Source organism: Lepisma saccharinum, chromosome 9, assembly GCF_977018435.1.
Source record: "Lepisma saccharinum chromosome 9, izLepSacc3.1, whole genome shotgun sequence".
Lineage (NCBI taxonomy): Eukaryota > Metazoa > Arthropoda > Insecta > Zygentoma > Lepismatidae > Lepisma > Lepisma saccharinum.
Genome location: NC_139237.1, coordinates 43,108,925 through 43,132,537, shown reverse-complemented (window position 1 = coordinate 43,132,537; position 23,613 = coordinate 43,108,925). Strand labels below are relative to the sequence as shown.

At 38.9% G+C, this 23,613-nt stretch overlaps 2 protein-coding genes across 2 annotated transcripts in view; both read right to left on the bottom strand.

The window, feature by feature from the left end:
• The window catches only part of LOC145992410 (glycine receptor subunit alpha-2-like), a 159,596-nt gene extending 140,401 nt beyond the window's left edge, over positions 1-19,195 (bottom strand). The window contains exon 1 of the mRNA XM_083128792.1: positions 19,060-19,195. The gene's annotated coding sequence lies outside the window, so the exon portion shown is untranslated. The remainder of the gene's footprint in view (positions 1-19,059) is intronic.
• On the bottom strand, positions 17,387-20,802 carry LOC145992408 (glutamate-gated chloride channel subunit beta-like). Its single transcript, XM_083128790.1, has 3 exons — positions 20,696-20,802; positions 19,060-19,258; positions 17,387-17,593 (listed from the first exon to the last, which is right to left on the bottom strand). Exons 1-3 carry the CDS (start codon positions 20,800-20,802, stop codon positions 17,387-17,389), a joined length of 513 nt encoding a protein of 170 aa, XP_082984916.1.
• Positions 20,803-23,613: the final 2,811 nt, after the last annotated feature.

Genomic DNA, 23,613 nt, shown 5'->3' with positions numbered 1-23,613 from the left:
CAGGAAGGTCGTCCACTAGCTCATCACAGGTTAGTTTGTTAACGTTTTTGTCGTTCCCAACTTCCTTACAGACTGCCTCAATACTAGAGGAAAATTTGTTTAGTATGTCTCTTAGTTCAGCCCTATGCTGCCTCTGCTCAGCTTCGATCTTCCTAAAGGTTTCCTGTAGTCGTTCGTTTTCCTTTCGCCTAGTTTGGATCAATATTGAGGTAAAACTTTTGGTAAGATCCTCTAAATATCCCTCTAATCTTTCATTGTCAGAAGTCCAAGCGTTGGATTGTTGAAACCACTGTTTGTAGGACTTGTCGAACTCCTCCACAATTTGTAGTTCTGCTAAGCTTAACTCTTTGGGTATCTGAATAGCAGAGCTCTGTCGTTCAGCCATGTTAGTTCTCTAACAATCTTGATACGTAATGCTTGACCGTTTATAATAATCTCGTTTTTTAAAGAATTTCGAGCCAGACCTAGACCTTTATGTAATAATTATTGATCTCTCTTTTTCTCAGTAGAACCTTTTTAATTCAAGAGTTTCTCACTCTTCCTTATTATTTGACCTCTCTTATAAACGTTTACAATTCAAGCCATCTTTGCTAACGCTATGAGGACTCAGCCTCTTAAAATAACAATTTCTTCCTTTAAATTGTTACAGCAATTTCTCTTCTATCCTCGAAGAGTAAGGGAATCAACCTTTTCCCTGGTAGCCCTTCCTTGGCTTACCAAGCAATAACGCTTACTCGGCTTATGGAAACATCCTCGGTTCCCTGTGATCAGTTTATAAGGTCTTTCTTTTCATTCAGGTTCTGCACTATTAAATTTCTGTTTTTCTAGGTTCCAGTCCTCCTCGGCTCGAGCTCCACTTCTCCAGCAATTCCTTTCTACGTTCGGCTGAACAATTAATTTTTTTAAGGTTGTGGAAATTCTCCTTTCCTAAAACTTCCTTCGTCCAGGGATCCCTTAGCAAAGCCACATTATTCCCTATTTCTATTATTTCATAGGGACCTAGGAAATATTCGAAAAATTTGGCGATTTCTTTGTTTGGTGCCGAACTCAGTTTACGATTTTTTTTTAACACTAAATCTCCGATGTTCAAAATATATCCGCTTTGCTCGCCTTTCTTTTTCTGAGTTCTTGGTTTATATGAGGCCAGGAACAATTTGGTTTCCCATTTGATCTTTCCTTCGTCTCCTTCGGGCCATTCTAAATGCTTCAATAAATTAGAAGGTACTGGCTTGTTATAAAATAGTTCAGCTGGGGCGTATCCTGTAGCTTCGGATACCGAATAATTAATCAGCCAGCATACTTTATTTACGTATTTGTGCCAAGAATCATGTTGTTTTGAGCAGAAAGTCCTCAGCAACCTTACGATTTCTTGGTTTACCCTTTCTACGGGATTACTTGCAGGATGATAGGGAGTGGTGAACCACGGAATTATCCCATGTTTCTTTAAGAAATTAGCCCACTTATAGGAAGTAAATTGAGTCCCTCTGTCAGATAAAACATATTTGGGTTTAGGATAATGAGCCATATATCCTTGTTCAAGTTTTTTTTTACTTCTTCAGTTTTAGCAGTCCTTAAAGGGTAAGCTATAGCGTATCGACTGCCTACATCCACCATGGTGAGGATAAAGTTAAAAGTCCCGGATCTAGGTAGCTTTCCCACTATGTCAATAGACAATACTTCATGGGGAAGTTTATTCATAATGCTAAATTGTTGTCTACAGGTTCCTTTCCTGTCTTGTTTGTTTCGGGAGCATACCAAACATTCCCGCACATATTGCGCAATCTTCTCTTTTCATTTTCGGCCAGATGAAATGAAGTCTTAGTCTTTTATACGTTTTGGTGAACCCGAAATGTCCCGCTTCGTCGTGCTTGGCGACCGTTACCTTAGGAACTAAAATGTTTGGAACTAGTAATCGGTAAGTTCCTCGTCCCTTCTGATCCTTGTAAAACAACAAGCCTTCATGTAGCAGGTAACCGGAATCAGGTTGCAATAGAACGTCTCCAGAGATGTTACGGCACCCTTCATCTTGAAGTTGGGCGTTCCGCCACTCTTGCAGTTCTTCTCCTGCTAAACTGGGTGTTGTCGTCAATCCCACTGAGTAAGTGACTTCATTTTCAGGATCGTTATCCACTAAATTTTCAGCTTGAGGATATCTACTTAGGACGTCGGCTATCCCGTTTTGCTTTCCACTAATATGAAAAATGGAGAAGTTAAATTGTTGAAGTTTTAAGGCCCAACGCGTTAACCTAGCACTCCAGTCACGGCTATTCTCTAGCCATATCAAATGTTTATGGTCAGTATAAACGTAGAACTTGGTGCCATACAAGTAGACTTTGAAATGATCTATTCAGAAAAGTACTGCTAAACATTCTAATTCTTGTACGGTATAGTTTCGTTCATATCCCTTTAGTTTCCGACTGGCATACAGTATAATGGCGATGTTTTCTAAGTCCGGAGTTTGTTCTATTTTCCCTTGGAACAACACCGCTCCTAATCCAGTCAGGGACGCGTCACATAGCAGGCAGAAAGGCTTGGTGAAATCAGGCTGCGCTAGGGCAAGTAATCGGACTAACTACTTCTTCAGAATTCGAAAACTAGCTTCATTTTCGTTAGTCCATTCCCATTTGACATTTCTTACTAATAATTTCTCCAAGTTTGCTGTCTTTCGAGACAGATCCTTTACGAACCTTCTTCTCCAGTTTAATAACCCTAAGAACTGTTGAAGATCCTTTTTACTTCGAGGTCTAGGAAATTTTAAGATAGCTTCATCCTTTTTAGGGTCGACTCGAACCCAACTTCCAGATATAATATGGCCAAGATACTTAATCTCTGATTTCACCCATTGGCATTTTTTCAGTTTTACTGTAAATCCTTCGGCCTTTAGCTTGGATAAAACCCACTTTATGTGCTGGAAATGATTTTCCAGAGTGTCATCAAAGACTAGCAGGTCATCTATGTAGATGGTTAGGAACTCTTCAGTGTGAGGTTCAAACAAAGATTGCATGGCATGCATAAATACAGCCACAGCGTTCGATAAACCAAAAGGCATTCTCGTAAAACACCAGGAACGTCCTTTATATGAGAAGGCTGTATATTCTTGATGTCTATCGTCTATAGGGATTTGAAGATATCCGGAAGCTAAGTCTAGGCAACTAAAATACTTTTTTCCTCTGAATTTTTGTAAGGCTTCCTGTAAAACTGGTACCGTGTTTCTTGGAGTTATTATCAACTTGTTCAACTTTCGGAAATCAATACACGGTCTCGCCGAACCATCAGGTTTATTGACCACCAACAGAGGGTTTAGATATGGAGACTGACATTGCCGAATTACACCCCACTCCTTCCATAGTTCCAATTCTTCTTCCAACTTCTCTCTTTTTGCCATCGGAATGGGATACGGACTAGAATATACTGGTTCCTGGGACGTCAGAGGTATTGTACATTTAGCATTTTTTGCTAGTCCCGGTTTGCAGGAAAAAATCTCCTGGTATTCCAATAATAACTGCATCAATTCTTCTCTCCTTTCAAAGCTGAGTATCTCAGGAGAATAGGCTAAATGTCTTATTTCTTCTTCATTGGCCATCCAGGCATCAATGATTACTTGACTAATACAGTTTTCAAAGTCCGACGTATTTTTTCCCGTCAAGGTATTTCTTCCTAATAATTCTTCTTCCACCAGCAGTCCTTCTTTCATTAAATACAGTCTTTGGTTTTTTGTATCTAAATTTGCTTGATATTTCTCCAAAAATGGGTAGCCCATTAATAAGTCAGCATCTAAATTCCGACTTACATAGACCAAATCTTCAAATACACATCCCCCCAATTTCAAAGTGAATTCTTCTACATCCTACTATTCTAGAACTTTCCTTTCCAGTAAAATCTCGTAGTTTCACTCCGGGACATTTCTGAAGTTTAAGTCCGGGTAACCTGTCCCGTAACTTAAGCCAAATTTTATATTTCATTATAGTGCATTCACTCCTTGTATCTATAGTGCACTTAATTTTTAATCCTAAAATTTGGGCTATAATTTCTGGTTTCTTGGACGACAATATTCCCCTATGTTCAGGTTCTTCTATCTTTTTCCATTCTTCATTTTCGATTTCTAATTCTAAATGCAATACTTCTAAAAAATCTTCGGTGAGGAAATTGTCGGTACTCTCATTTTTCTCCCATGCAGTTTTCCCTTCCGTTGTAAATGAGAGAGCTTCATTTACAACGAGGGTTGGTTTAAATTTTGATTTGGGAGCATTGAACCTTCCCAAGCTGGAGCGACAGGATTTAACTCAGTCGGGACTTCTTCAGTTTGGCAGGAGATTTCCTTTGTATTAGAATTTCTATTGAAGTGGTTGTTGGGGAAACGGGATTGGTTCCATGGTCGCCTATAAGGTTGACTTCTATTGCCGTTGCTATAGAAATTCCGCCCTTGGTAACCCCTCTGGTTTCTATTATTGTTCCTATTAGGATTCTGAGGTGTTCTGGTCGCTCCTTCACTTTCGTTGTTAAATCTAGGCGAGACTATATTAGTCTGCCTAACTCTGGGTTGAAACGGCCTTCTGTCTTCCACCTTGGGGTTATCTCCCCTACTTATCTCCAGTTGTTCGGAAGCTTCATATCGACTAAGATAATTTGCTAGTTGTTCCATGGTTTTTGGATCTCGAGTCAATACTAGTTGTCAAACTTTCACCGGAAGTTGGCTGATTATCAAATGTAAGACTTCACCCTGATTTACTACTTCCACCAGATTTCAGTAGTTTCCATAGGCTTCCCAGCAGTATTCTTCTAACGTTAATCCAAGGGACCTCTGAAATTTCTTATTCCTCAACAGCTGCATTTCTCGTTGTTTAGCCTCTAAAGAAGCAAACTGCTTTCGAAATGCATAACAGAACCGATCAAAACTCTTCCACTTCCTTTCATTTGCTATAAACCAGGATTTGGCCTTTCCTGTCATTAAGGAAGGTAAAATTTTCAACCTGTAAAATTCTGAAACTTGCATTATATCTAGATAGGTCTTTAAACTTTCGATGTATCGTTCGGCCGAGACTGAAGTTATTTCTCCAGAAAACTTCTCTAAGGCTTTTATATCAGCCAGTCTAAAATTCTGACACTTGGATTTCCTAACTCTGTTGTTAGTCTCTTCTTCCGAAAGGTGATTGAAGAATTCTTGTGACTTCTTCACTTTCTTTGAGCGTCGGCTTCTATTCAACTCCGAACCTTCGTCGGACGTAGCACTCGAGGATGAGAGGTTACTTCTTTCAGTATACCTCCTCTTAGATACACTAGCGATAGGAGCGGCCAAATTGGCAGAGTGAATCCTCTGACTTTGGTCTACTGAATTAGCACTCAAAGGTAGACGTTCTAATTTCATGGCCAAAGAATCTATTTCACTAGACGTTTTGTGAAATTGCCATTGTACTTCCTTTATTTCGTCTTCCATTTCCTTTCTTCTTTGCAGTTTTTCTTCCATCAAGCTCTTGGTAGTTTCAAGCCTTAAACTTTCAAATAAGCTTGTTAATTCCGTTTCTTTTGTTTTCCTCTGACTTTTTTCTTCATCTATTTCTTCCAATAAGGCTTTCTGGCTTGCTTCCATCTGATCTTTCACTTCTTGACTCATTACTTGTTTAAATTCTTCCATTTCCGCCCTCATTCCCTTTTGGCATTCTTCTACAGTTTTTTGTAACTCATTCTTATTGATCTTACACTCTAATCTTACTTCCTCTATTAATTCTCTCATCTTTTTACTATCTTCTTCTCTTTCTTTTTGTCTCTTCTCTTCATCTTCTTGTCTTTCTTTCTGTCTCTTCTCTTCATCTTTCTGTCTTTTCTCTTCATCTTCTTGTCTTTCTTCTGTCTCTTTTCTTCATCTTCTTGTCTCCACGTTTTCAATAAATCTATCATTTGGTTCACAGATTCAGATTTGTTTTGACAACCTTGGCATTTAAAACTAGTTCTATCAACATCTTCATTCGTGCAATCCATATTCAAACAACTCAAGTGGAACAAACACTCGCATTCTTGACATTTGACAGTTCCTTCTCCGGACTTGGAGTCATCAGTGCAGCACTTAAAGGTCGCCATGTTTAATTTTCTTTGTTCCCCCCTTAAATACCTTTTAGACATGACTAAATACTGATATTTGAGTTTTCACACTTTTAAAATATAAGTTCTTTTTCTTGAAGAATCTTTTCAAACTAATGAAGTCTTTAAGTTATTGCTTCTTATAGGAATCTTCTACTCGTCGTTGGTCATCTTCTTCAACTGCAGCGGTCAGGATTCTTCAGCTTCTACGGCGCTACTGCAACTTCGATTCTAACGAGGACCTCTTCCGTAATAGTCGTCTGGCTGGATTCTTCAATTGTCGAGCCTCTACGTTGTACGCCAAGTATCCAACGTCGGTGGTTGAAGTTCTAAACTGTCGTGGCCATCACGATGGGCGCCAAAAAGGATCTGTTACGTTCCTAGCAACTTTCCTCACCCATTACTCCTATAGTCGGGACCATGGAGTCTCTAAGGGTCTACACTGAAACCTATCTTCAGGGTAGGTGCAGAACAAATCCAACCAACGTCGTGAAGTTTTAATGAAAAGTTTATTTACTGCTTGAGTGTTTACAGCCAGCGGTTAGGTAACTCGCAACTGGAACTTGGAGATTAATGGTTAATAGATAATTTCGAACTTTCTAGAAAGGTCAAACTAGGGTGGCCCAAACCTAGGTTTTACAGAAGAGCGGCATACACCTATTCACTTCTTCCTAGACTTGGAGTTATCACCCGAGATTGCCAATTTAGGTTTTTACAGAAGAGCGGCTTGCACCTATTCACTTCTTCCTAAATTGGAACTTATATCCCATTCGGCTAACCTAGGTTTTACAGAAGAGCGGCATACACCTATTCACTTCTTCCTAGATTAGACCGTTCCTATTTGGCCAGTCTAGGTCTTTAAAGAAGAGCGGCTTGCACCTATTCACTTCTACCTAGACTGACACCAGAACAGACCCCCTTACGGACCAAACTCCTTCGTATTTATACCCAAAGTTCCAGCCTCGAACACCTGTCTTTAGGTAATTTCTTATTACAATACTCTAAATTACAACAGAAAGATATTTGAAAAATACATAATTTGTCAATTAATAATTTACAAAGAAAGTTTACATATTCATTTGAGTTAACAATTATTTCTTTAACGTTGATAAAATCTTACATTTTGGAAATATACAAATTTAAATGTTCCGCCATTATTTAATTACAATTAGGTTAGTTCATCAAACATGGATAATCTTTGATTGGCAAATCTATATTTACATCATAATAAATGCTCGTTGTCTTAAGCGAGCTGTCTTCATTAGATAGTTACAGAAAGGTGAATAAATTAGTTCAACAACGCCTTGATTGGCGCGTTCATATTTGCGTCACAACATGTAGTATCACGGACATTAACAATGACTTGAGGTAACACTATATCAATTTTTCTTTTTAACACGGCATTGCAAAGTTACAAAATAAGTAAGGTCGTAACAAGGTGCCTGACAGAACTGCCTTTACGCAGAGCAAGTTTTGATAGCAGGTCCACGAGATCGTGTTAGTTCATAGCAAGCAGTCGTAGTGGTAAGAACGAAGGTTATGGTGTTCACAAACATAGAAAAAGCGGACATGATCCTGATTTATGGGGAATGCCGAAAGAATGCCTCAGAAGCCTACCGTGTGCACGCAGAGAGATATCCGGACAGACGACAGCCATCTCGACGTCTGTTTGGTAAGTTATTTATTAAATTAAGAGACACCGGAAGTGTAACACCACGAGCACGTGTGCGGAACAAGCCAACTACAGGTGCGGCAGGTGCAACAAATGTTCTCGCCGCTGTTGCTGTGAATCCGCACGTTAGCTCCCGTGAAATTGCCAGGGATGCTGGGATGACTCAGCGAAGTGTATTGCGCATTCTGCACACACACAAGTTTCACCCATATCATATCTCCCTCCATCAGGAACTTCACGGGAATGATTTTGTGGACCGTGTTCGGTGTTGCACATGGATGTTACGACACGACACACCCGATTTGTCACGTATCCTCTTCACTGACGAGGCAACTTTTACCAATTATGGAAATGTCAACCTAAGGAACATGCATTATTGGTCGGTGACAAATCCACATTGGCTTCGCCAAGTGGAACGCCAGCGCCCATGGAGTGCGAACGTGTGGTGTGGTATAGTGGGTGAACATCTCATTGGCCCTTTTTTATACAAGGGGCACTGAATGCTGACCGATACATACAGTTTTTACAACATGAACTGCCTGTACTATTGGAGGACATACCACTTCAGACAAGGAGGGGCATGTGGTACCAACATGACGGGTGCCCAGCTCACAGTTCAAGACGCGCTACAGCATGTGTGGAAAATACATTTCCAAATCGTTGGATTGGACGTGGAGGGCCTGTCAAATGGCCGGCTCGTTCCCCAGATTTGATTTCCCGCAAACCTCACATCGCTACTGCTTCTGGTTTCTTCGCTACTTCAGGTGGTACTTTTAGGTGCCTCACGCGGTATATATATATTATGAGTACAAAGAAGAGTAACAGTGTAAAATTTATTTTCTTTGCTCTATTAGACACCCGATATTAACACACTTTCAAACAACATCTTGTACATATGAAGCAAATTAAAATTGATATGTGAGGGCATAGGAGTGAGCACGGGGGTTGCCAGTGGTGCATGAACACCTCCAAATGCGTCCACAAAAAATAAGAATGTAGAATCAACCATTATAATAATAATGAAAACAATGTCTCCCCTGCTGTCTCGAAATTTTAATTTTAATGGTCAGATCTTTCTAAAGTTAAAGCCAGAAGAGTGAGACGACTTGCAGCCAAAGCTATCTTCTTCTCTAAATTTAAGCTGCTCTTGCCTATCCTCTTCTGTACTCTGCTTCATGAATAATAAAAGTGCCGTGAGGCTAACGCTCTCTTTATTCTCGTCAGTTAATTTTTGAACACCCTGTGCACTTTTACTTTTCCTTTTCTGACACGCGCAGCATATCTTGGAAGAAAAAATATTTCTATGCAACTCAAATTTCGTAAATTCTTCTTCGCTCATTCCCGCGCAAGATTTATGGTACCACTTTTCACAAAAACTACATTCTATTGTCCCCTCATAACAAAGTTCATTGCTGCAGCATTCAAGTATTTTATTCCAGCCTATTTCGGCTGTTTCGTCCTGAGAAGGACAGATCGACGTTTGAACCATGTTTGTACCACTGAATTACTTATCGCTAGCCCGCTAATCCCTTAATCCCTTACAGCTGCAACGGAAAAGTTTGCTCCCCGATCAAACAGTACAGTTTTTTTCACTTTCTTATGTGAAATAAAAATAATCCTATATCAACTTATTATTAACAAGATTTCTTAAGACCCCTTTATTACAAGGCGACGGCGCTACCACTGAACCATCGGGGAGGCCCAGTACATATTGTGCCAGAATATTTTAAATAGCAGGTATTAGTTGTATTTTTGACTGTAAACACGAAAATCTAATAAAAATGTTCCTACATTTTCATCACGTTTTAATGAAGTCAAAAATACAATGTTCAAACTTTCTTGTAATACTTTTCTAGATATCCAAGTTACAAGATGTAATTTCTCAATGATAACTTTGTTGCAACATTAATATATTTCTGTCATTGTAATCAGCATTTCTCAGCTACGGTATAGTAAACGTTCATGAAACTTCTCACTCTTTAAAATTATGCACTTTTTGCGTGAGGCCCGCCATCATAAATTAGGAGGGAGGAAAAGAAACGGATGACACGCTCACTCAACAAGAGGCCTTGCATCAGTGGTGCTTTCAAATCTGGACCGAATAACAATTACAAGAGTCAGAACGAGTTTACACCATAGATTGAGCTGATGCACTCGTATCCGGACTGAGATTTTCTGTGTCTTCTACAGATGACTGCAGCCATAGCAGCTTCGTTGACGGTCAATATTTTCCAAATAATTGCCCTAAATCAAGAAATGTTCCAAAATAGTGGGACATTCAGTGAGATATAATATGTGGCCCCTTACAACTACATCCATACAACGCTGTAATGCACTTTACTTTACCCTTGCATGTTTCACATTCATATTATTTATTAGTATTCTTTGTATTAAGAGCTCTACACCTTTCCAACGACATTAAAATCTAAAGTCTTAAAATACCACCATAAAATAGGTATGCTCGTAGGCGTGTTGCACTACGTCGCTATGTATTAGTAGCGACATGTTTTGTGCTGCCATTGGTTGAAAATGTTCCGTGTGTACGTCGATCCAAACTGTCTCTTTCAAGGTTAGTTGGTAAAACTACACACAATAATAAAACTAGACCGTATATAATTGAGACAGTTAGCTTCTTGTGCTTTTGTATTTGAGTCAGTATGTTCTGCCAAGACGACACCGTTTACTTTTTATAAGTAATTAATTGAAAGCATTTCTCGTGACTAAGAAATGTCTCCCTATGTTGCCAATATCGGACTCTCGAGATAACAGTGCAGAATAATGGTGTGTTCGTCTCTACCTCACTTTGGTGAAGCCAGTTGTTTTATTGCGACATGTTATGAGAGTTTTTTAGTCTACATTCCAAAAAAATGTAACGCAGCATCAGATTAGGGTTGTACTGTCATGGACACTTCTGGGTAGTAATGATTCCGTTGAAAGTTAATAGTGTTGCTACAACACAGAAGTCTCCGTGACTGTACGGTATGATTATTTACCAATAATATACTTCTCCCAACTAAGCCTCGAGAACGTTTGGTTATTTTCTCTTTCTTAATCGTGGTTGCGTATTGCAAGGGTGAAGTGTTTGTGATATGGAGGTAGCAAGGTGGTAAAAAGGGTTATTTTTTATCCTGCGTTTGAGACTGGGTAACGACATGAAGACGTACGATATTTAAACTTCTTGACTGTATGCTTGCTTTTGGTGCAGGTGGAACTCGTTTGTTTGAGTTGGTGTTTTAAGTCCGCTATATGTACAGTAAGGCTAATCGGGACTGGACCTACAGTTTAAAGTGGAATCCAAACCACGAAGTGCCTCCACCAGGTATCGAACCTGGGACCCCTTGATTACAAGGCAACGAAGCAACCACTACTCCATTTTTTTAAAGGAATACCCCTAACCGGAAGTATCCCCTTTTTCATTATATTCTCAAGATTTTCATTTCTCGGTTATTCTCAATTTTCAGTTTTTCTCATTTGGACAAACACAAATACCCATGCCTTACCCGGGACTCGAACCCGGAACCCCTGGCGTCGTAGCGCGCTGTGCTAACCACTCCGCCAAGGAGGTCGACAGGGCCATCGGGGAGGCCTTAGGTGTACTTGTACCCCTCATACTTGACTACGAGAAGAACTACCGAAGTAAGAAAGAACCGGGCGTCCGGTAAAAAAGGCGCGAAAACGAAATGCTTGTGGTCTAGGTGATAGGACGCAAAGATACACCAGCAAACTTCATGGGTGACGTGGAAGTAGAGGTCAGGTGATCAACAGTTACTGTGATTGGGTGGTTGCAAGGAATGAGATTTATAAAACGTTTTATTGTTCGCTCTATTCGCGAAACAAATATTTCTGTACGCTTCACATCAAGTTTATACGTCAATCGTTCATTATTACAATTATGCCCTATCTCAGGGGATCCCAAACTTTGTAGTTTTATTTTTTTTTCCGCAGCGCCCAAGTCAGAATGTAGGCATAGGCCTATCTAAAACTTGCAACGCTAAGTTAGTGTTGTTAGGTTGCTTGGCTTATGTTAAAAAATAAGCACATATTTCAAATTCAGAAACATTGTTTATGTAAGAAGGACTAAATAAGCAAATGTTTGGAACAATCATATCTAAAACCATCTGTAGACTAACAAGTAAGTGGCATTTCAGTGAAATTATCGCACCCCGGGGCGCCAAGGAGCACACTTTGGGAACCACTGTCCTATTCAATATTGAATCAGTTTGTGAAGAAAGGTTTAATTAAAATGTCCATTAAGACTCACACCATTATATGCTTGGATAGTTTTACTGTACTGGACTTCTGGTAAATTAACACTTAATTCATTTTACAAAGAAATTAAATAAGTTACTTTTCCTTTGCTACTTTTGTTCAAATGTACAGTCTACATGGAACAGCCATATGAAGCACCACCCTCCTCCCCCAATTTAATAACTCCAACAGAAGTAATTTTTTTGTGGACTATAGTCTCCAAATTCTGTTCTCAACCGGAGAGATAAAATCGTAACAATTCTATTGCGAGTGACCCTTCACAACGATGAGGAAAGTGAGATCCTAGTTCCAGCGAATAATTTGTTAGGGCCGCTTCAGTAGATTAAAGTGCACGCTGAGTGTGCACAGAAAATAGAGTTTCAAATATAATGAGTGGCTTCGCAAATGATCTACGGAGACTGTATTTGTATAAGCATTCTCTTCCTTTCCTGAGGAGAATTGAATAAAACAATGGCTTGGTGTGGCTTTCAGAGAGGAGCTGCACATGACACGCTTCACTTGCAAACCAGCATTCAGAAATAAATGCAACCTTTCGTATCAAAGCGACAGGACAAGCTGCACGTGTCGCTCTGATTAGGCAGTTTTCTCAATACCGTGCATCCTGTCATCTCGTGCTCTTGTTAGCTCATGCGCGGTGAATGTTTGAATTTAAACTAACTGTGCTAGTGTCCTTCCCGCTTGCAGCTTCTGTGTGAATTCTCCGTGTCGCTTGTCGCCTCACTTGTCGTCTGTCGTTTGCAGCTTTTATGCTTTGTAAGGGAGATTACACACGAAAGCGACAACCAACACGTGTCCCTTGGAAGCGAACCATCAGTAATGAATTGAACCTTTCGAATAGAAGCGACACGACAGGATGCAGGTGTCGCTTGTAGCTTGCGTGTCGCTCTGATTGGCCAGTTTTGTTAATACCGTGCATCATGTCGCTTCGTACTTTTGTTCGCGCATGTGCGGTGAATGTTTTACCTTATATTGATGGTCTAATGTCACTTGTCGCTTTCGTATAAAATCTCCATGTCGCTAGTCGCCTGCCTTTTATGCCGTTTAAGCAGATTCCAGACCGAAGCGTAAAGCGACAAGCGACAAGCCTCGGTAATCAATGCAACGCTTTGAACTGATACAGCACGGTAAGCTGCAAATATTGCATGTCGCTTGGTTGTGTCACTCAAACTTGCTACTTGATCAATGTTGTGCATCGTGACGCCTCCACTTGTTATCGTGCACGGGCGGTGAATATTTTAGTCTACAAGACAAAAGGGACCCGTGTCTCTTGTCGATGTGGAAGCACACTGTCGCTTGTCGCCTCCGTCAGAATTCTTCCCCTGACACCCTTCAAGGAGACTTCAGATCGAAGCAACAAGTGGCAGACGATAATCGACAGGCAACACTGGCATGAACGTCAGCAGGATTTTCAGGATTTTTTCCAGGGAGGGGCAAAGAAGGTATTTTTTTCCAGGGGGCAACTGAGCCACATTTTCCCCAATGTTCACTCAAAAAATATTGCTTAAATTTGAATTTATCATGTTCGTGCATTAATTAACACATATTATTGTGGCTGAAATGAAATTATATTTGTGAAATATATACTTTTTGGTTGATTTTCATTTTCCAGGGGGGGCACGACCCCCCCTTGCCCCCCTTCCGGACGCCCATGAACACTGGCGACTTCAATCTAAAGCAAGAAATTCACCGCTAATGCGCGAAAAACCTAATGCATCGAGCCGAAAGCGACATGTGCAGCTTTCCCTGTCGCATCGATGCGAAAGGTCGAATTGATTACTGAGGGTTCACTTCCAAGTGATACTTATCTCTTGTCGCCTTCAAACAACACAAAAAATTATGCAAAGTAAAAATTAAGAGTAAGCGATTAGGGTAAATGTGATTATTATCTCAATTCCACAGTGAGGCAAAAACTCCTTAAGTACGCCACCGACTGCGCAGCAGTCTGACTGCGGCCTTCCCGCGAGAGGAACTCTTCTTTCCCCGTCCCCTTCCTAATGCTCTGTGCCGAGACAGATACGCGCAAGCTACGCGCTCTCAATTGACGCCGTAAAGCGCATTTCACAACTATTGCCCAATTCGGTATGGCACGTAGCTGCTTACACACAGGAGGAAATCATGTGACCTACAAGAATTGTGATTGGTTGGACGGGTTTTGCAATATTGATTGGTACCCACAACGGATGCAATTGTATTAAAAATTACAACACGTAAATTAGACAGGTGATATTGGTACCAGGTTCCAACAAGAATAGTAACCATTTTTTCGTGAGGAAAACTGCATAAATTATAATTTTCAAAAACCATGGTGGTATTTGTAATCACATGCATGGTCTCGACATTTTGAAATGACCTTGATTATGCTAATTTATCAAATTATAGTGGTTCCAACAACATATGTACACTCACTCGGGCCTTATAAGACCACGTTTACACGTATGGGTGTTTGTGTGTGTGTGTGTGTGTGTATGTGTATAACAATAAATAATAATTACACAATACTAATAACCATGTTAGTTGTGGCGTAGAACTTTACTGGAAGATGATGTGCCCTATATTTTCACTTTTCACAAAGGGGCTCGTGTTTTCTAACGGTGACAACCAGCTGGTCAAGGGATATGTTTAAAAAAACAATCTGCAAGTCATCTCAAGTGTGTAGCTTATACCAGAATCGAACCTGACACTCATTATTGCCGGGCGACCGTGTTAGGCCATTACACTTCTGGCAGGTTAGGATCTATTTTAAGAGACGTTGGAGAATGAATTTTTTTTAAAAAAAATATGGTGTAGTTTCTTAGAAATAACCTTAGTTATTTGTGGAAAACTGAATATTTAGTGTAACTGGATAACAGAGATCACGCTCAGCCAAATGTCGATCTCCATTATGTAATGGCTAGCACGTCGCACTACAACACTAGTGGTCCCGGGTTCGAATCTCGGATATAACATGGATGTTCGTGATTATCCTCAATGAGAGAGTAGCGAATTAAGTATAACTGATATGAGAAAGAACAGAAGCGAAAGCAATGGAAAAATTCGTTTAGGTGTTTCCGTATAAATAAAATCGTTACAGTTCTCTACTTTAGTGCGACCCGTCCTCGGTTCGATATCTGGTGGTAATATAAAATTTCTGTGTTGACCCAGCCTCGCGAGGACAATTGTGAAGCTATTTGGGCTCAAGATGCTGACCACGCGTTACCAAATGAAAAAGCACATGGCAAGCATTGGCGCTCAAAGACCAGTTGCACCATACAGTTATATTTAAATTTTACTGACTATTGTTTAGTTGATTAGAGAAGCCTATTGTGGGTTTTTATGCACAGTAAAATCGTACTTCCCTTGAACCCACTTTTACAGTTTCTCAAAGGATTCTGCTCCCGACGTGTGGGCGTAATGCGCTACGAAACCAGAGGCACTAGATTCGGACTCCAGTCAGACATGACTGTATCACATTTGTCACGTCATAGTTTCTACGTTTCATCATTCATCCTCATATTCGCATGCAAGTAACCCAAGAGACAGAAAAGCAACCTGAAATGATTCAGGAGTAGAGTACACCTACCACAAGAAGACATCCACTTCAGCGGGTAGACAACAGAAGATGATTATTTTTCTCTGTATATCATGATTAATACATGTAACTATTATTCACTCTGTAACTTAGGATTAATTATGTTTGTGAAAATTATACTTTTCCAACTCTTGTCACTTAACATACAGAGAAGAGGATGTTCAACACCTACTTTTACGGCTTTTCTTGCCATGTATCCTATCAGAACACCATGCCTGTCATGAGTAGTTGGTGTCATCACATTCAACTCTTTCTGAAGGAGAAGCAGAAGTCGATGGTGTAATATCTAAAGATTAATCTTCATAGCAAATGAAATACAGTGACATGTGTAGTTTGAAAGAAGTGATACTAACATAATAATGTTACGAAAATATACACATTTTGTGCAATAGATGCAAATCATATAGTATAATTAGAAGCTGTGGTGTGTCACAGATGTATCTACTTCACACGTCGGGGCAAAACCTACTAATCAACATTTCATTGAGCGGCCTTCATACTTGTACCTAATTATTTTGCTTCTCTGGATCAATATTTGAAGCTAGAAATGACCTATTTATCGCTAAGACGACAATAACTTATTGCCATTAATGTTAGTCCATCAATTATTAAATCTCTGATTTACAGAAGTTTTGCAAATTTTCGAATTGCATTTTCTCGAAACTATGTTATTATGGATTAACTCTTTTTTTTACCATTCAATTTTCAAATAATTTTGGACCATGTTTTCTGTTCTTATATATAATATGCACAATGTTTACTAAACTAATGGGATGTATAGTCCTTCCTTGAAACACGAAGGCATGCATTGACAAACAAAGCTTCGTGCGAGAAATGCTACTTAACTAATTTAAATTTTTATTTTCTACTTACCAAAAATATTTTGAAATGAAACCGTATGCGAAAGATTAATTATTACATATTTTATTGAATATTACATTTAATTGTCCTTCTCTACAGCTTCCACAGAAGGCTGCTAATCAACTCACAGCACTCACTCTACCTGCAATATTCGTTACAGCTCCTGGCAAATCGTAGATACACAATATCTAAGAAATTGCAGGAATGATCTAATCAGATTGAGGAATGGCGAATATGGTGGCCAGTCCATTCGAGAAAGTCTTCATTCTCATCCTCGCGAATACCCAAAAGCGAAGAAATGCAAAGTAAAATAAATAAATCAAACAATCAATAAATGACTGCATTGCATTTTAGGTTATTGTGCGTCACTTTTTTCCCCGCTAGATTAGTTGCGAAGATGAAGACAAGATATGTTTGTATCTGTGTTCTTTCTTATTTTTCTTCATTTTTCTACCACATTTGTCTAATCACGATCGTGAGGATTAATTACTGTTTACGTTAAATTGATAAAGTAATAAGAGGAATCGAACATGGAACCATCTGTGACACAATCGTGAGTCAACGAGTAAGTTCACTGGTCCACAGTGACGGTACGGATGAGTGGTAAAACTGTTGCAACAGAGGCATGAACAAATGCAATCAAATGCGCATGCCTTTCTCAGGATTCGAATCTAGGACGCCATGTGTCTTATCATGAGACGACATCTACTCCACCACAGATGTATTGGATGAATATGTGAAGTTACCTTTGGGTCGATTTATCGTTGAAGTCTTATTTTATCAGGATATGTTCATGGATCTCTTCTGTACAATAGAAATTTCCTTGTATTTTTGCATCTATTATACCACGTATCTTCATCATTATCATCATCGCCTTTTTCTTCGTCTTGCACTATCATTCGCTTTGGAAAGTACATTATCAATGCTACAGAATAACATGATTATTTGCATTCATCTCTCGGTATTTTATCGTCTCTGTTGTGAAGGAAGAAGCACCAGTAGCCGAGAGAATAGGCGAAGAACACAACCGGAAAAAGAAAGAGGGACACCCTATCGTGTGGAGTCCAGTTGGGATTGTACAAGTATCTCCTTATCCTTGCGAGGAAACGTTTGAAAGGCGAGTACATCTTCTCCTTCAAATTTGCGATCTGCAAAGAAAAAGGTAGAGATTAAAAACAAATTATACAATTGTGGATACTGAAAGTAATAATGTGAATGAGTATATCCTAGAGTCTGTTAATAAGCTAAACGAAGAGATTTTCTTCAGGATATCGACCATATGAATTCTGGATATCTTTCAAAGCTTTCCAGAGTTATCGTCACTCATTTTCATTATGTAAAGGGCATAGTAGACAATGAGTCCGACGTTTGAATAATATATGCTGTTTACTAGCAAGCAGCGTCTTCTCTGCAGCGTCATCTTTATCTTTATTACATATTCTTTATATTTCACGTTCGTTATCTTTCTAGCGACAGAGTCGAATAAATTTACTATCCAAATACTCAACCACCATCAGGTTCAGCCAGATAAGTCCAACAAATCAACAACATTAAGAGATAAGAGTCTGAACTCAGCAGAGGCGAAGTCTTTATAGTACTCGCCTAGTCGATATCCAAAGACAGTCTCTTTCTAAAAGTAGGATATCTAACCGAGGAGAAGGTGAAGGTCAGAATGATGAACAAGAACAGTTAATTGAGGAGAATACATAGAAATAATAGATGTATAGAATGATTAGTGGACCAGCAAGAGAAGGATTTAAGTGAGGGAAGGAAATAATGATAACTAAATAAGAAGCTATTGTAGTTTTCACGTTCAGAAGACACAATGACCTCTTATGGACAATGCTTTTCTTATGGGAAATACGAGCGCGCTGTTGTGAAATTTCTCGATTTACAAATTTAGCTTACGTAAAATCGGTACCTGCAGTTTTGCAGGAAATTTTGTAGAGAATACGATGGTGAGCACAAAAAAGTGGTAACTTGTTTACATATTTTTAGATAAATTAAAAACGCAAATTTTCTGTGAAAACAAAATTTTTACATTGTTTTCATTCCTAACGTTGAAACATGCAGTAAAATCGAAGCATTCATTATGAAAAAATTGACACCGACTAATTGTCATAGGTGATGGTGGTGCTCAGAATTTATCAATACTTTAAAGCATATTCGCATTAAAAAATATTCAAATAAAGTATGTGGAGATTTTTTATATTCGTGCAGTAGCAAATGTCGTCGCTGGCAATTTTTTGTTCTGTAATTCCAAGTAAAAACTTCCAGCGACAGAGTTGTGAAGAAAATAATGAAATTATTTTTTATAACCACTCAAAGGTTCCCAGAAATATTACTTCCACGCATTTGGAGTTTCTTTTTAACCCGAACCGCGCGCGAAGTAAGGGGACGTTGACTGGCTATCTTGAGTCGACTCACCGCAGTATTCCGGCTAATCACCACCAAGTTTTCGAGTTGTTATTTTATTTCCATTCAGTAAAAATATTAACTTCATTCAGTTTGTTATAATAGAATTGCATTACTTTAATTTAATAATTGACAATTATACCAACATTCTCCTTTTCTTCCAAGTTTCATGAGAGGACGAGCTACTCATATTTCTCACCTTCCTCCTAGGGTACAACGTTATGTGCTCCGTATGGGACATCTTGATGTGCCGCACGCCAGTCGTTGTCTTGGAGGAGTTGGCCCTCACCTTGAAGAGGACCAGGGAGTATTCCGCCAGGGTGGCGAAGACGAATATAATGCACCCCAAGAGCCAAGCGTTCAGGCACTGGATGGTGGATGATGGTGGTGAATAAGACCTTGGGAAAAATACAATTCATTATCCAAGTTAATTCTTTCAAAATTACAGTTCGTAGCATTATATTGAAAAAAAGAAGCTAATAAATATTTTATTTACCTGACATAAAGTTTAATTTCACATCAATACATGTCTAACTTTATCAAAGTTGATACGAATAGATTAGCTAATAGCTTACCATTCTCTAAGCTAATGTCACACATGGACATTAATAAAATATTTCCTTTAACAAGGTTCTTATTTTAATTTTACATCCACTTTATGCTCATATGGACTAATTAGGACTGGACCAATCTACTATCTTCATGAGGATCGAACCCAGAACGCCTTGATTACAAGACGACAACGATAATACTACGGCATAAGATGTTATTTCATAAGGTCATTGATTTTTTTAGATTCTAATCTAACTTAAACCAACCCTAACTGACGAATTCCATTAAAGAGATAAGTATATATCATGTGTATATCTTTCACCAACCCATGCTGCCCCGATGGCGGAATGGTAGCGTCGTCGCCTTGTAATCAAGGAGTCCCGGGTTTGATACCCGGTGGAGACACATAGTGGTTCGGATCCCACTTTAAACTGTAGGTCCAGTTCCGATTAGCCTTACTGAGCATAAAGTGGACTTAACACACCAAATCAATCAATCAATCAATCAATCAACATATCTCACGTCTCTACGTTCATCGCGACGGACTTGAATGGTGAATTGATCAAAATAGGTGAAAGAACCAAAATATATTTTACTCACAATTTGGTCCTGTCATCCCTGAATTTTATAACAGACCACGATAAAAAATCTGACACATAAGTTGGTTCAGTTTCACCAATTGCCAACGATTTTCATCGCAGTGACGGCGGAAAGCATATCAAACGGAACTACTATGCTTCTCTTTTCTTTGGTCCTTGGTAGAAGGCTGCAGTTGTTCAATGACTGAATCCAAAGAACAGAAAGCTAAATCATATTACATTATAAACTATATTATTCCAAATATAGAAATACCACATTTATTATGCAGTTCTACAAAACGCAGTCCAATCCTCAATCTCTACAATCTTTCATCATATATTTATCTTCCAGAAAGAAGTCCTGATATCCTGATATTGTTTTCAAATGCTTGCAACATATTTTAAATGTCCTGTGTCATACGAATAAGTAGGCCTAATCTTAATTCAAATTGCTCAAGCTTCAGAAATTTGTGACGCACAGACACACGTGTTCACAGAAACTCAATTTATGTAATAAGGTGGGAGCAATACAATTGAATTGAACAATTCAATTCCTCAACTCTAATGTTATTGTACTTATTGTTGAATTCTGTATTTGTGTTGTACAGTCCAGGAACATGTGGACAAGGGTTAGAAAGTGAAACTGGTCATTACTAAACCTTCACTACTGAAGAGTTTATAATTAAGAACAAAATAACAACTTACAAATTGGATTCATACATGGTGACTAGCGTTAGGAGCGTAGTGACGATCAGCACCACTCTTCCAGGTACAATGGTTGGTGTTACCAGAAAGCTGCACCAAGACACCATCACGAACATAGTGCTGGGAAAGTAGTGAGAGAGAATATAGTTGTTCAGATCCCGTGTTAGTATGAACCTTACAATGAGCCTGGAAAAATCTCCTGAAACGTGTGGAAAAAATAATGGATTAGCATGCTTCTTCAGGACTTTATTGAAAAACATGGATAAATTGGAAGAGAATTACATTCAATATAAAAACAATATCAAAAGCTTCAAGGAATGAGGGAACACCAAATTCTCTATAGCTGTAATTTTGGATTTTCTAAGAATATTTTTTTCTTAACGTTACAAGGGTTGGATATTAAGCATCATTTTTTTTTTGTCCCTTCAGATGGCCGTAGAATTTAAGACGACACACTGCAGCGAGTAATGTAGGATTTATGTTATTCAATCACATTGTGCAGTGACTTCAAGTGAATGGGGATTGCGCACATGCCCTAACGACAGAAACAATGCTTCTGCTGGATAAAAAATGAGTTGCACGAGGTCACGGCACACAAGTCTGTAGACGAAGACTGAATGGAGCATGTGATGTGGGAGCTTTACCCTATCGTACAGTGGAACGATGGGGTTAGGAAGTGATATCGTTCATGACATCTTCAGTTCTGGACGGCCCTCTGTTGTCAACCACAATTTAGCTCCTTGCTTCTCTGCTGCATGTTGATTAAGTATTGACTGTGCGTGATTTGTCCGTGGAAGTAGGCGTATGCCATAAAACAGTGTTCTACATTCTCCACGACTGTCTTGTATGACACAAAATTGCAGCGCGTTGGGAAACCTCACGATATTTCTGAGGTGCAACAACCCCTAATTGTTCAATTGAACAGGGCTTGTTGAGCAATTGTTCGCAACAATATCCATCATGCTCTATGAGAATCTAAGAAGTCTCACTGCTCACGCTGTGAAAAATCTCTTTCACCTCTAGTGATTGAAGTTACCGCAATATCAGCCATAATCGCCCGATGTGAGTCCATGCAATTCTAATTTTTCGCCAGATTGAAAGAATCACTTCAAAGGATATATTGTATCTCCTGAAAAAATATTTCAGTTGGTAAAACAGATGTAGGTAAGTATCAGAAAAAGTTATTTTTTAAAATTATCTCCAAAAATACCTAATCACAATTACAAAGTTATAATCAAGGGGTCACGGGATCGATAATCGATGGAGGCACAATCTTTCGACATACTTCGGATTCCTCTTTAAAGTGTAGGTCCATTCCCGATTAGCCTTACTGTGCATAACGTGGACTTAAAACACCAACTCAACTCAACAAATTAGGAAGAATTATTCACACATTTAAAGAATTCTGATATTGTTCGATGTAATGAATTGTATTCAAGTTGTTTTAAGGTATATATGAAAGCTTTCTCTGCCGTTGCAGAATTGTAGCAACGGATTGAGGTTCCTGCCGCCAATTAAGAATTGAGGTGGGCGTAATTAAAATAATTCGAAACTCCATACCCAGAAGATAACAATGCTGTGTATGGATGCAAGACCAGCATTTCGAATACCTCATCTTCTGTAACACAGAGTAACATGTAAAATCTTGCTTTGTACAATCCTGTCTACTTGAAACCTATGTTCAATAAACATCATTCTTAGCGAGGTGCATAAGAAAAAAAGCAGCCAATGTTGTGCATTGTGTTTTTTATATTTTGTATTCTACAAATACTATTGGTATTACTGTAATCACCTAGTGGACAAGTGTGTAAGTATGGCTGATCCTAACCATACATTCATATATTCATAATTAAATATTCGCGTTGCGATGCCAGGGGTCTCGGGTTCGAATCCCTACCTGTGCATGGGTGTACTTTGTGAGTGGTGCTTCAACAATTTCTTCAAATCACCATTCACACTCATTTTCGTTGTAAGCCAAAAGTGGTAGAAATTCGAAGTAAAATAAATCAAATTAATCAATCAACCTTATACCTCGTAAACAGTTATTTTGTGGAATCATGTTGACTCGCAATTTTTGCTTCTATTAGTGCGTACTATAGGCTAAAGAAACACTAACCTTAGACTTATAACCTAGTTCTTTTCTAAAGTAAATGGATATCATATGAATGTGTGTAGCATTTATCAAAGTCAGATATTACATTGCCTTAACTATGTTACCTGAACATGTTGGCAAGGGAAGAGTGGGAAGGCCAAGACGAAGAAAGAATGTTAACATCAAAATTGACATTAAGGAAATTGGTCAGGATGGTCAACAATGGATTGATCTTGTCCTGGATAGTTACAGATGGAAGACACATGTTGTTGTGGCATATATTTCGAAGGTGCAAGAAGTACAGGCTCTGGAAGATGAGAACGTTTTCTGTGTTCCCCCTGAAAGTTAAACACTGTAGGTGAACATCTGTCAAAAAAGTAAAATCTTGCGCTAGTACCTGCTAATCCACGATAAAAAGTTTCCTTGTCTACTGCGCAGACCGATACGCTATATTTTGGTAATTGCTGGAATGTGTTTCCCTTGTAACTGTCGAATCTCACGGGGTTCTTGGACTTCCACTTCAGAAGGGCTAGAGCCTTTGGGAACATCCCTGGAGAAGATAAAACGGTACTCACTACAGAACGGTCAATTAACTCCGAAAAAATCTTGAAATTATAAAAGCATGAAATCAAAGCATTACCTTAGAGAACTAACTACATATGGTATTATAGCACCATAACTTATTTTTAATTTCAACAAGGATAAAATATAGCTATGAATTAGATCTACAATTGGCTTTTGTTTATTGTAGCCAACCTCTCCCCGCACACATGCAGGCAGTATAGCAGAGGTGATGATTGGGGAAAAAATTTTAAGTTGCAAAATT

Coding starts and splice junctions, on each gene's coding strand:
- LOC145992408 (XM_083128790.1), bottom strand. CDS start 20,802: ATGGTGTCTTGGTGCAGCTTTCTGGTAACACCAACCATTGTACCTGGA. Junction 19,259..20,695: donor ACCATGTATGAATCCAATTT/GTAAGTTGTTAT, acceptor ATTTTTCCCAAG/GTCTTATTCACCACCATCAT. Junction 17,594..19,059: donor CGTTGTACCCTAGGAGGAAG/GTGAGAAATATG, acceptor TTTTCTTTGCAG/ATCGCAAATTTGAAGGAGAA.